This window comes from Sinocyclocheilus rhinocerous, unplaced genomic scaffold (genome assembly GCF_001515625.1).
Source record: "Sinocyclocheilus rhinocerous isolate Xijiao unplaced genomic scaffold, SAMN03320098_v1.1 scaffold344, whole genome shotgun sequence".
Taxonomy (NCBI): Eukaryota; Metazoa; Chordata; class Actinopteri; order Cypriniformes; family Cyprinidae; genus Sinocyclocheilus; species Sinocyclocheilus rhinocerous.
This window is the reverse complement of record NW_015627959.1, coordinates 1,498,101-1,510,396: the sequence shown is the minus strand read 5'-3', so window position 1 is coordinate 1,510,396 and position 12,296 is coordinate 1,498,101. Positions and strand designations below refer to the sequence as shown.

General features: G+C 36.2%; 1 protein-coding gene across 3 annotated transcripts in view; it reads right to left on the bottom strand.

Moving 5' to 3' along the window:
* Positions 1-12,296, bottom strand: part of LOC107737127 (glycine receptor subunit alpha-3-like) — a 55,005-nt gene that overhangs the window by 23,989 nt on the left and 18,720 nt on the right. For all 3 annotated transcript variants that reach the window (XR_001639763.1, XR_001639764.1, XM_016548567.1), the window contains exon 4: positions 2,529-2,752. Coding sequence is in view for 1 of the 3 variants with exons in the window: in XM_016548567.1 (XP_016404053.1) it covers positions 2,529-2,752 (224 nt within the window). In the remaining 2 variants the exon portion in view is untranslated. The remainder of the gene's footprint in view (positions 1-2,528; positions 2,753-12,296) is intronic.

Here is a 12,296-nt window from a genome sequence, read left to right as displayed (position 1 = left end):
CTGCAAGTGCCACCCCCCACCCCACGCTTTCTAACTAAGCTAACACTCCCCCAACTAGAGTGTACGCTACCCTGAGGAAACATCCCAATGTGCATGCGAGATATTGTGGTTCTTTCTTCGGATGCATCTCCGCAAACAAATACCAAATACAGCAAATACCACCTAATACAGATAAACAAACCCTACAAAAATAAATCTACACATGTTGAACCACAGAATTAAGTGCTTTCAATAGTCTATGAACCAGAGAAAATAAGACATTAAGTTCCAGTACTTTGTACATATTCAAGCAGGTAATAGATGTTGTTTTACAAAAGCCATTGCCGTGGTTGGCAAATATCCTCCTTAATGTCGTAGTGATGGAAACAGATGACGAAGGCTCGCGGACGGCTACCTTCCTCAGGTTTTGGTGCAAGTGTACAATGAGCGCGAGCTAGGAGTGGAGGTTCAGGTAGGTCAAATATTTCCGCCAGAGCATCTGCCACGAACTTCGTTTGTTGTGGGCCTTCCACACCTTCCGGAATTCCCACCAAGTGAAGATTGGATCTGCAGGAACGACACTCGACAAGAAGTCGAGGCACTTAGCTTGCAGTAAAGTGATCTCTTTTTGAAGAGAAACAACCGTAGGCTCGAGCGAGTGAAGACTGGTCATCCATTCTGAGGTAGTGGTCTCTAGACTTATTAAGCGCTCACTCTGGGATTTGAGGTCTTCTTTCAAAGATGAAAATGTGTTGTGCATTTCTTCTCGTACCAGAGAAATTTTGCCTCGAATTTCATCAGCATGCGCATCAAATTTTGCATGAATTCCACTTTCAAGCCTGCTAATAGCAGCCATAATCGCTACACCCTCAGGCGTGAAAAGTTTACATTTACATTTAGTCATTTAGCAGATGCTTTTATCCAAAGCGACTTGCAAATGAGGACAATAAAAGCAGTCAAAACTAACAAAAGAGCAACAATATATAAGTGTAAATGACAAGTCTCGGTTAGCCTAACGCAGTACACGTAGCAAGGTGTGTATATATATATATATTATACACACACACACATACATATACACACACACGCACAAAGAAAAACAAGTAGATAGAATAGGAAAAAAAAATAGAAAGCTAGTGTTAGTTGATTTTTTTTTAAATAAAAAATAATATAAATAGATATAGTAGAATTAAAATAGAATAGAAAGTGTTCGAGTTAGAGGGTCAAATAAAGGTGGAACAGGTGTGTTTTTAGTCGTTTCTTGAAGATGGTTAAGGACTCAGCTGCTCGGATTGATTTGGGCAGGTCATTCCACCAGGAGGGAACAGTTAGTGAAAAAGTCTGTGAAAGTGATTTTGTGCCTCTTTGAAATGGCACAATAAAGCATCGTTCACTTGCAGAATGCAAGCTTCTAGAGGGCACATAACTCTGAAGTAATGAATTTAGGTAAATGGGTGCAGAGCCAGTGGTGGTTTTGTAGGCAAACATTAATGCTTTCAATTTTATGCGAGCAGCTACTGGAAGCCAGTGCAAATTGATGGACATGCGTTCTTTTCGGTTCATTAAAGATTAATCTTGCAGCGGCATTTTGGATTAATTGTAGAGGTTTGATTGAAGTGGCTGGAAGACCTGCCAAGAGAGCATTGCAATAGTCCAGCCTGGACAGAACACGAGCTTGAACAGTTTCATGTTTTTCATGTTCTGAAAGAAAGGGCCTGATCTTCCTAATGTTGTATAAAGCAAATCTGCAGGTTTTAGCAATTTTAGCAATGTGGTCTGAGAAATTCAGCTTATCATCAATCACAACTCCAAGGTTTCTAGCTGTTTTTGAAGGAGTTATGGTTGATGTGTCTAACTGGATGGTGAAATTGTGATGAAACGATGAGTTTGATGGAACCACTAGCAGTTCTGTCTTGGCAAGGTTGAGTTGAAGGTGATGGCCCTTCATCCAGCAAGACATGTCTGTTAGACATGCTGAGATGCGAGCAGCTATTGTCGGATCATCAGGATGGAATGAGAGGTAGAGTTGAGTGTCATCAGCATAGCAGTGATATGAAAAGTCATGTTTCTGAATGACAGAACCTAGTGATGCCATGTAGATAGAGAAGAGAAGTGGTCCAAGAACTGAGCCCTGAGGCACCCCAGTAGCTAGATGTTGCGACTTGGACACCTCACCTCTCCAAGATACCATGAAGGACCTATCTGAGAGGTAAGACTCAAACCACTGGCGTGCGGTTCCTGAGATGCCATTTTACAATAGGTTTGACAGGAGAATCTGGTGGTTCACCGTATCAAAAGCAGCGGACAGATCCAGCTAGGTAAGTATAGTATTATTTAAACAAAATATGTTAACATGTTGGAATTTAAAATGGTCATCATACAGCATTCTATTACAGTTCAGTAAAACAAAGGCATTTTATTGATTGATTGATTAATTGAATGCTAGGCATTATTACATACTGAAACTCTCAGCTGCTGCTTACTGTAGTCACACTACAAAATGTTTTCTACGACCTATAACTATTTTGATCGGTGCTGAAGAGTCTCACCTGATTGAATAGAGGACATTTCCATTTTTGAATATTCTCAAGAGCTTGTTGTCAGTGGTGACCTCGTGGAAGTGTGCTCCCTTCTCATTAGCGAAGAACAGATCAGGCTTCCAAATGGAGTCTAACATTGAGGGATCCAGGTCCAGGGAGTCATCTGGGTACTCGCTGTAAGCTAACCGAGGGTCGTTCCACTTCTGCCGGAGAAATATGTTCACTCTGTAATCCTAAGAATAAATACTTAACATCAGTCAAGACGAATAGCACAGGAGATGTACAACAGTCCTCTCTGTCAGTTTTAAATCAGACAAAATGGGTATTTTCATGTACAAACATGCACAGCCGCTGCAAGTGAAATATAAATGAGCACCATTACTTAAATTTATGGTACAGCAAAACGCTGTTTGATTTTTACATATTCAATGCACTGCTGTTTACATTTGTAGTTTCACAGCTGTAAATACATTAAATCAGTGGTTATCAACCGGTATGTTGCTACGTAATGTTTGTTCTGATAGGGTTACAATCAAGAGAGAAAAAAATGATAAAATCAAACAAATCATGCAATAAGGATAGCAAAATAAATACAGTAGGCTTATTAACAAGGTAGGATAAAATGTGGCCCTTTTTTTTTTGTTTTTTGCTGACATTAAATTCACTTGATAAAAGCTGGTCAAATTAGGCAGATGCCAAAATGAACAGGTTAAGTGATATACCCTCTTCTGAAAATCATGAGCAAAATCCCTCAAGGACAAAGCAAATGACCCAGATTTCATTAAATATGGGTGACAAGTTTATGAACCACTACTTTAAATAAATAATGACACTGATACTATAATAAGGTGTGTAATATCATCAGTATGAGTTTGTGATGGACCATGGAGTTTAGCCAACTGTTACCTTGCCAACAGTTATATAAGGTACATGAAATGCTTTTTTGTTTAGCAACGTTTATGATTCAAAAAGGAATCCAATCATTGGGCATGTAGAGACTCAATCATCAATGAGATCTGTTCTTGCCTGCTGTACACTTCATCATATATATATATATATATATATATATATATAGTATGTAAAAGAAGGGAAACATGCATATTTAAGGATGTCATTGATATATAGTATTATAGTTTTTGTTAATATCTTTATTTATATTTTATTTTTATAATTTGTTTGAATTTTAATTTTAAAGTTTTAAGTCATTTTGTTGTGCATTTTTGTCATTTTTAATGTCTATAGTTTTAAGTTTTATTTTTATTTTAGTACTTCAGCTTAAGCTAAATGAATATGAGAAATGTTGCCCTGTAACTAGATGAAATAGAGTGTGTAATTTTTATTTATTTTTTTTACATTTTTTGTCAGTTTTAGTTAATGATAATAACCCAGTTGAAAATATAAAACTTAGCTAGAATTTATTATATGTGCATGACTGAGGAACAAGGTCTTTTTTCTCTGTCAATCTGACATAGAGACATTACTGGCATGCTCTTACATTTGCCTTGAGACATTCAAAAACAAAAAAAACTCTTAAATGTAATTTACAGCTCTTAGTCCATATTAAATTAAAGTTCAGGGGATACAATGTAATAAAATTTTAAATGCCATATTTTTTCATGATATTTGCCTAGAAGCCTGGCAGAATTTGCATGAATAACAATAAGCTCAACAATAAGCTTGGAGACAAATTTACGATAATCTGAAACTAATAAAAGCTGATATAAATGTTAAAAATGCATCCAAGGAGAGATTGGAACTTATGCTTTTTGACAACAATAGTTCTTTTGTTCAGAATTTTAAGAATATGCTATGTATAGTCAGACTGAATTTGCCTGAAAGCAACTAAGACGAGCAACCACTAATAATGAATGGAAGGTGACAGTGTGTGGGTGATATAATTTGTTAGGCAGCAAGGCGGATGGAGAACCGGGCGGGTTTCATATCTTATCTGTGTCTTTCTAAAATACTCGAAGAACTTCATTAGAAGGTCTGTGCGTCAGAGTGCATGAGTGGTGGGATATTGGAATGAAGTTCTACTTGTGTAGTTTCACACATGGGAAACTAGTGTAACATCGTTAGTGACTATAGGCAAACCTCGACTGTGTCAGATCCCCCACTTGTCAACAGCCAAGCAACATCTCAATGCTGAGGACATGGTGATAACAGGCTGGCCGCGGATCCTTAAAATATCTTAAATTCAGATTCAGTGGGTCTTAAATATTTTTGGTCACAGTACCGCAAAAAATTTACAGTCTGACAGACCCAGTGACTGTTTACAATAATTGGACAGACTTAAGATTTTTCCCCCCACTGTAGTTACTGCAGAGAGAGAATTACGGTAGCAGAATCCTGTTGAACACCAGCTTAGCTGAGCAGGATCGAAGCTGCTTTGGGTTAATGCAAGTTTACTGAAAAGTGGCTTAAGAATTTTACTTGCCCGACTTGACAAATAGCCTGATTAAAACTTAAGTGACCAAAAAATAACTAGTGACGCATCGAAATGCGAGAATGATTCTTCTAATTTTATTACATTCAGCTTATACAGTGATTGATAATGGATAGTGTATTTACTTTCTGGTATCGATGTCGCACTGTTGAGGCTTGTGCTGCCTGTCTCTGTGAGAGACTTTCATGGAGAAATCAAATCAAATAGCATAATGGCACACATAAAGAAACTCACAGAAGAAACATACTGAATTAAAACATTTAAATGTTTAGTTTATTCATAACATGATGTAGTTAAGTAACACTGTGAAAAGGGGGATATTTTTCTGAATATTTTCATGATTGCAAATGTTACATTGATTTTAGTTCAACAAACAAGAAGTTAAGTATTGACTGTTTTGTTCTATTTCACCAACGAAAAGAGTTCCAAACAAAGATCAGAACAGAAGTATTACACATTCTCCAAGCGACACAAGGCATTTTTGTTACTGAATGATTCTGGGTTTTGAAGGAATTGGTTGAATGAATGAACCACCTACTGGCAGTTTAGTCTCATGTTTAAAAGTATGCATTTTCTCCCAACATTTCTTATTTGTATATTCAAAATTTTATTAAAACATTAATCTCATAACATTATTTAATGCAGTTGTGATTTTGAAGTGTAAATTATTTAATTTAATTTGGTAACAGCCCTATAGTGTATATTGAATTTCTTGATCAATTGTAAGAATTTGACATGAAAGATGATGCATACATTTAATATGTTTAAAAATATTGGCCTTTATAAAAGAAAATAACATCCTGGGGTAAATATTAAAAACATGCAGATTTAAGTATGTAAAAGCTGATATAACACTGATAAAAATATTGCTTCAGAATAAATTGTTTACACCACCAAAAATCTCTGTGATGCTATGTGGGGATATGGTCCCCGTGATTTTGCCAAATAAAACATGTTCCTGGATCAACATCTTTTGTTGATCCTGGATCAACATTACTGCCAAAAATATAGACCTAACCCAATCCCTACCCATAATTTCCAGGAACATGTTGTACTTGGTGAAATAATGTTCACCGTGTGGATATTTAGTATGGGATATTGTCTGCTGATATGAAAAGTTCACTGTATATCATAATAATAAATAGCATTTTGACAGCGATATTTTGTTTTCTTTTTACATTAAATACATTAAATGTACATATCCCAGATAGCACACATATGTCTGCAAGATGTCTGTTAAAGATCGCTTCATCTGGAAAGCATCTGCTGTGTACAACACATCTGATAAATGTTTTTAAGATGTCAGTTTTACATACATTCTAAATCATAAACATCTTAAAGACATTTTCTAAACGTTTATTTGACATCTGATAGAAAACATCTCAGAGACGTATTGCAGATGAGAAAACACTCTAAAAAAAATACATCTTGCAGATGTAAATGCAGACGTCAAATAGACGTCTTCATGATGAATGTGTACTAGCAGGGATGTAATATAATGTGTATTTCCGTCACAGATTTGGTCTTAAATTTCACATAAGGTGCTATTAAAACTTTTTCATATCTGTAGACCCCCTGGATAAGCAGAAACAAAAAAGACGTCAAAGCATCAGTGTTCTGCTTCACTTCCTAAAACATCTAACCGTGGTGGTTTGTTGACAGGAACATAGCTGACGCTCACAGAGTACAAATCAGAATTGGCCAACATCTCAGCTGATGAAACATGGCTTGCTTTCATTATAGATGTCACACCACTGCTTTGTCAATCTCTTGGTTGCTTTGTCATCAACTTAGCAGTTAATTCTGTCCTCTGCACATTTCTTTGCGGTCGGTGCAGAGGAGCTTGACAGAACCCATGCATTGCAGCTGCGATTGCTCAACCAGCTGCAGGCCTTCAGTGGCTCCATGGCAATCTCCACACTTCTGCTGTGTGATTGCCTACTCAAGCGGGACTCACTGGCATTGAGGGGGAATCTGCGCCCGTGCCAACAAGCCAGTGATTAATCACATCTCCATATGTCTGCGACTTCTGTAACAGTTAGATAGCGCAATGCATTCATGCTTTGGTAGTGACTATTGAAACACTTAACCTGCATGTTGTCAGCATAACCATTGGAAACTCTAAGCCTGCATGTTGTCAATTTATGCCAAAATGAGCAATGGTGAAAAAATGTGTGCCACTTAGTAAAAATCAAGTTTCACACCAGTCCAGACATGCAAAACCACTCTTCAATGTAGAGACGAAATAAAAAATAAATTAAAAAAAACTTATTTTGGTTCCTTGTTGATTAAATGGCAAAGTGCACCATCGTAACTCCACTTTATGAAGCTGACGATAATCTTGAGATTATCATTCTTATCAGCTGGTGTATAAAGCTGGGCTGCTCAGATCTTAATATGTCAGATTTCCAGCACATGGACAGACAGTGCAAGGATTCTCAAAGACCGAAGAATAATCATCCTGTATGTTCAACAACAACCTCGGTTTCAAAAAAATTCTGTTTTGAAACTGTAACTACTTGAGGTTAGACATTCACAACCTTATAATCGGACAAAGGAGGATTAGTGGATTGAAGCAGTGGAATTAGGAAGATAATACATGAGAAAATGACTCATTTTCAAATATTCCCAGGTTTGAAATTGTCACACTTTTTCCTCTGATGTTTAGACATTCCTGTAGAAATATAAACGTGCCACATTGTCATTATGAATATCAGCTATCTGGGAACTGAGGATTGTCCAGAATAATGTTCTGTTAATGCAGTGTCCTTTGTTCCTGGATGATACGCTTATCCCATGGCCCTAATGCTGAGGGAAGGCGATCTCCAAGGGCCAGATGGTAAGGGCAGGGAATTTAGGAAGGGTTACTATAATCCATATATGACATATGGGTAAGCATATCTAGAGAGAATTCCTTTACATGGCTTTTTACTCTCTACTTCACCCTTAAACCTAGACTGGGACAACAAATCTAAGGGATATTGTTTATTACTGCACATTGAAATGTTTTGTGTTAAAATGTGTACTGTTTACCAGTAAGTAAAAAAAAAACATATCCAGATGTTCAGACAATTCTTTGAAATATACTTTCTTGATATACTTTAACAATGTGTTTTTAAGATGACATGATGTTAACACCAGTGGAGTTAATTTGTGAAACATGAACTTATTTGACCATTAAATTGTAAGATTAAAAAAAAAGTATTTAGAAAACTTTTAAATCTTGATGCAAATTTTTTGTATGTATGTTGGTTTCATACATTTAAGAAAAAATGGTTATATTAATATCAATTTGTATTGTATTGTATCGTTTTGCCTCTTTTGTCGCCATCTCTGTTTGAAAACATGCAATTGCAGCTATTTACGGAATTATCTACCTTGCGTGGGCTGTGCACCGGCATGACTCCAGCGCGGATGAATCTAATGTGTGGCTGTTGGTCACCGCACCAGTGTGGATACTGCACTTTTCATTCACAGATTCTACATCTTTAAAGTATGACCCAAATAAGAGTTTCACTGGAGAATGTCATCGGAACATGTAAGTAACAATTGCCACTTTTGTTCTGATTAACTGAGGAAAAAAGCATTACAATAAATTGCGTATCAATGGTGATTAAATCTAACGATTGGTTAGCTCATATCACATCAAACCATGCAAATTATCATTATTGTTATACTTTGTTTTCAAATTCAATCCGCCATTTATTCCAGCTGCTGTGAGAAAAGGCTATAAACGATCCGTCACCTGCAGCATCCTCACGTGCGATATAGCATACTAGCCGGGACAAATTCTTTGTTTACAGACGTGACGTAATGGCGCAGCGCCATAATTGAATTTCCCACGAAAACCTACCCGTACCACTCAAATTAGAAAACTTTATTACGAGCTTACCATTGTGAATCGAGCTAAAGTAAGGCGATAGTTTTGAAAACTGGCTTATTATGTACTCAAATTTATTTTGGATAATTTTTAAACAAAAAAAGCTATGGACTGCAGATTAATTTAACGATTAACGATTTAATTTAATTAAATTCTGATTGGATTCTCCCTCTAACAAGTACTTTCGACTTTTTTATCTGAATGGTATGCAGACTTATCCTACCGCCTAGAACGCAACTGAATGCTTCAAGCACCTCCAAACTGTGAAAAACTACTTTAAAAAAGGAAATGAAGGAATATTTACATCCATATTTACAGCTGGTCTATTTGCACTGGATTAGCATTACCTGAGGTAATTTTTCAGGACCTTTTACAGACGGTAAAATTCACCGTAATCTTTACTGACATTTTCTGTAATGATTACTGTTATGACACATTCGGACAGGAATATAATCACTGAGAAGCTCTGGTAATAATAAGTTTTCCCTATCCATGTAAAACTAATCCTGTCTGAATAGGGCTTTATAGTTTTCTTGTCATTTGACAACAAAAATGGCTTCCTGCACTGACATACAAAATATTTCATCACAGAAACATGTCCATTACAAAAGAGGTACATTCAAGTCAGTGTCTGTATGAGCTCCATTTTAAATATATTTTTGAATAGCTTAATGAATCTGGACAAAAAAAACAAACAAAATAGTGTCATGCCAATTAGACTTATTACATGGAAAGATTATTTCTTAAAGCCCAGCTGTACCCTGGATCACAAAAAACAGTTTGTTGATTTGAGTAAATGACAAGTACCCTGCTTGAAGGAAGGAATATTTATGAAGAGAAGTCCACTCAGAGTGAGGAAAAAGCTTTGGCAAAAGCACAGTCTCTTCAGACATAATTACTTCAGAGTGGGTGTGCCATCTCTCAGCGCATAACTTATTCAGAGCAAGCTGAGGGATGAAGGCGACAAGGCACTCTCAGTGTGTGTGTGTGTGTGTGTGTGTGTTGAGCCATTTGTGTTCACAGAAAGTAATGTTGGGACACTTGTGTAGATAAGCTAAAATCACATCTCCTTGTTCCTGTGTGTAGATCTGGGTTGTAATGGGGTGCAATCCCAAATGTGTGTTTGTTTGGCTGTCTGCAGTGTAAGATGTGACCAAACATCAAAAAGAAAAAATAAACCATAATACGCAACATGCACAGGGTTCCATTGCTAAGCACACCCGGAGCCTGTTTTTATTCAACCATGGTGGCATATAATAACAAACAAGATCCCTGTAGGGATAAAGTGCACAACAATAACTGCTTTCTGCCTCTCAGTTGCTGATTGCCTGGAGGTTTCAGGATATGGCTACCTGGAATACAAGCAACCCAGACCCCAGTACATCCAAGGCTTGGGTGCTTTCTTCTGCATGAACTCTTGTCTGAACCGTTCTCCCTTTTCTTTTCCTGATGTAATTCATCCAAAGTGTTGTTGTTAACCCAAACGGTTGTGTCCAGCTCTACTTGTAAACCAACAATGTTAAATACCTTTTAAAACTTTTGCAATTTATACATACAAATCATTGAATACACCACTGAACATGTTTTAAATGTTCCTCTCTCTCTCTCTCTCTCTCTCTCTCTCTCTCTCTCTCTCTCTCTCTATCTATCTATCTATCTATCTATCTGTCTGTCTTGTCTGTCTGTCTGTCTGTCTGTCTATCTTGAAATTCTTGAAAAGAAATCCAATAAACAAATATAAATTTAATATATCCTAAAAACTGCTATATATACATATAGTAATATTTGAACCTTTGTCTGCCAAAGGCAAGGTTAGTTCAGGTTGTAAGATGCCATAATTCCATGATATCTGGAGGAAAAAAATAACTAGTGTTTTTATTTTTTATTTTATTTATGTTCATTCATTCATTTTTATTTTGTAATGTTTCCTGACATACACTTATAATGTGTTGTAATGTATCAGAAACTGTCATAATGTAGAAATAATTGAGAAATTATTGTTGTACAGCATCAGAATGCAGTCAGTTTGATTGACAGCTCCAGCGATTATAAAGCGAGTGTTTTTGCTCACTTTATGTATATAATTTAATCAAAATTTAAATAACAGTTGATTTCCATGCCAAGAGGAATAGTGTGAAGTTGATTGTTTAGTCACTGGCTTAATTTACTGACGCAAAAATGCAATAAATTAATATTATCCTTTGAAGATAATTTTACTTTTAGTCCAGTGATCCTGTTATGTTTCTTCTGCTATATATACATATAGTAATATTTGAACCTTTGTCTGCCAAAGGCAAGGTTAGTTCAGGTTGTAAGATGCCATAATTCCATGATATCTGGAGGAAAAAAATAACTAGTGTTTTTATTTTTTATTTTATTTATGTTCATTCATTCATTTTTATTTTGTAATGTTTCCTGACATACACTTATAATGTGTTGTAATGTATCAGAAACTGTCATAATGTAGAAATAATTGAGAAATTATTGTTGTACAGCATCAGAATGCAGTCAGTTTGATTGACAGCTCCAGCGATTATAAAGCGAGTGTTTTTGCTCACTTTATGTATATAATTTAATCAAAATTTAAATAACAGTTGATTTCCATGCCAAGAGGAATAGTGTGAAGTTGATTGTTTAGTCACTGGCTTAATTTACTGACGCAAAAATGCAATAAATTAATATTATCCTTTGAAGATAATTTTACTTTTAGTCCAGTGATCCTGTTATGTTTCTTCTGCATTTTCTTAACGTGCCAGTGGGCAGACCAAAAAGGCATTGATCTGTGTCTGTGCATGCAGTCTTGTGCTGTTGTATTAATCTCTATTACGTAATAAAAACCTGGAAGTAGAAAACAAGCTCTTTTGGCAGCGTTTAGTGTGATTTTATACCATAATTACCTCTTATATGTCAAAAGATCAAGGAAAATGTATTTCTTATGCCATGACCCCTTTAAAAGATTTTTCTTTTTTATTTATAATGGACACACATGTCATTGGCCTATTAACAGTGGTGTACGGTGGTGAGTGGGGAAGCTCTCCACATGACTGGATCTATGATTGACTTCAGAGAAGCATACTACTGTAACTTTTTTTATTGATGTAACAGAAGATTCAGAGTGAAATAATTCACATAGCTTACTAAAACTGCTTTTTAGCAAATGTGAAGGCAAAATAACATTTTAGGGTACTGAAAGCTCAGTTAATTGCAGATTTTAAGGCTGAGATGAAAGATAAAAGGGTTCTAAAGGGGTCCAAAGGGTATAAAGCCCTCCCAACTTTGTCTCATAAAATTACTTCCAAGGAGACTGGCGACAGAAGCAAGTTTGCACCCCTTATGACTTTCAGCCGGTGGACACTTCCTATGTCCTACAGTCTTTCTCACAATCTGGATTTAGATGTAATGCATCCACGCAAGCAGAAACTTTGCCTTCATTCAAAACACAAACTTTTGA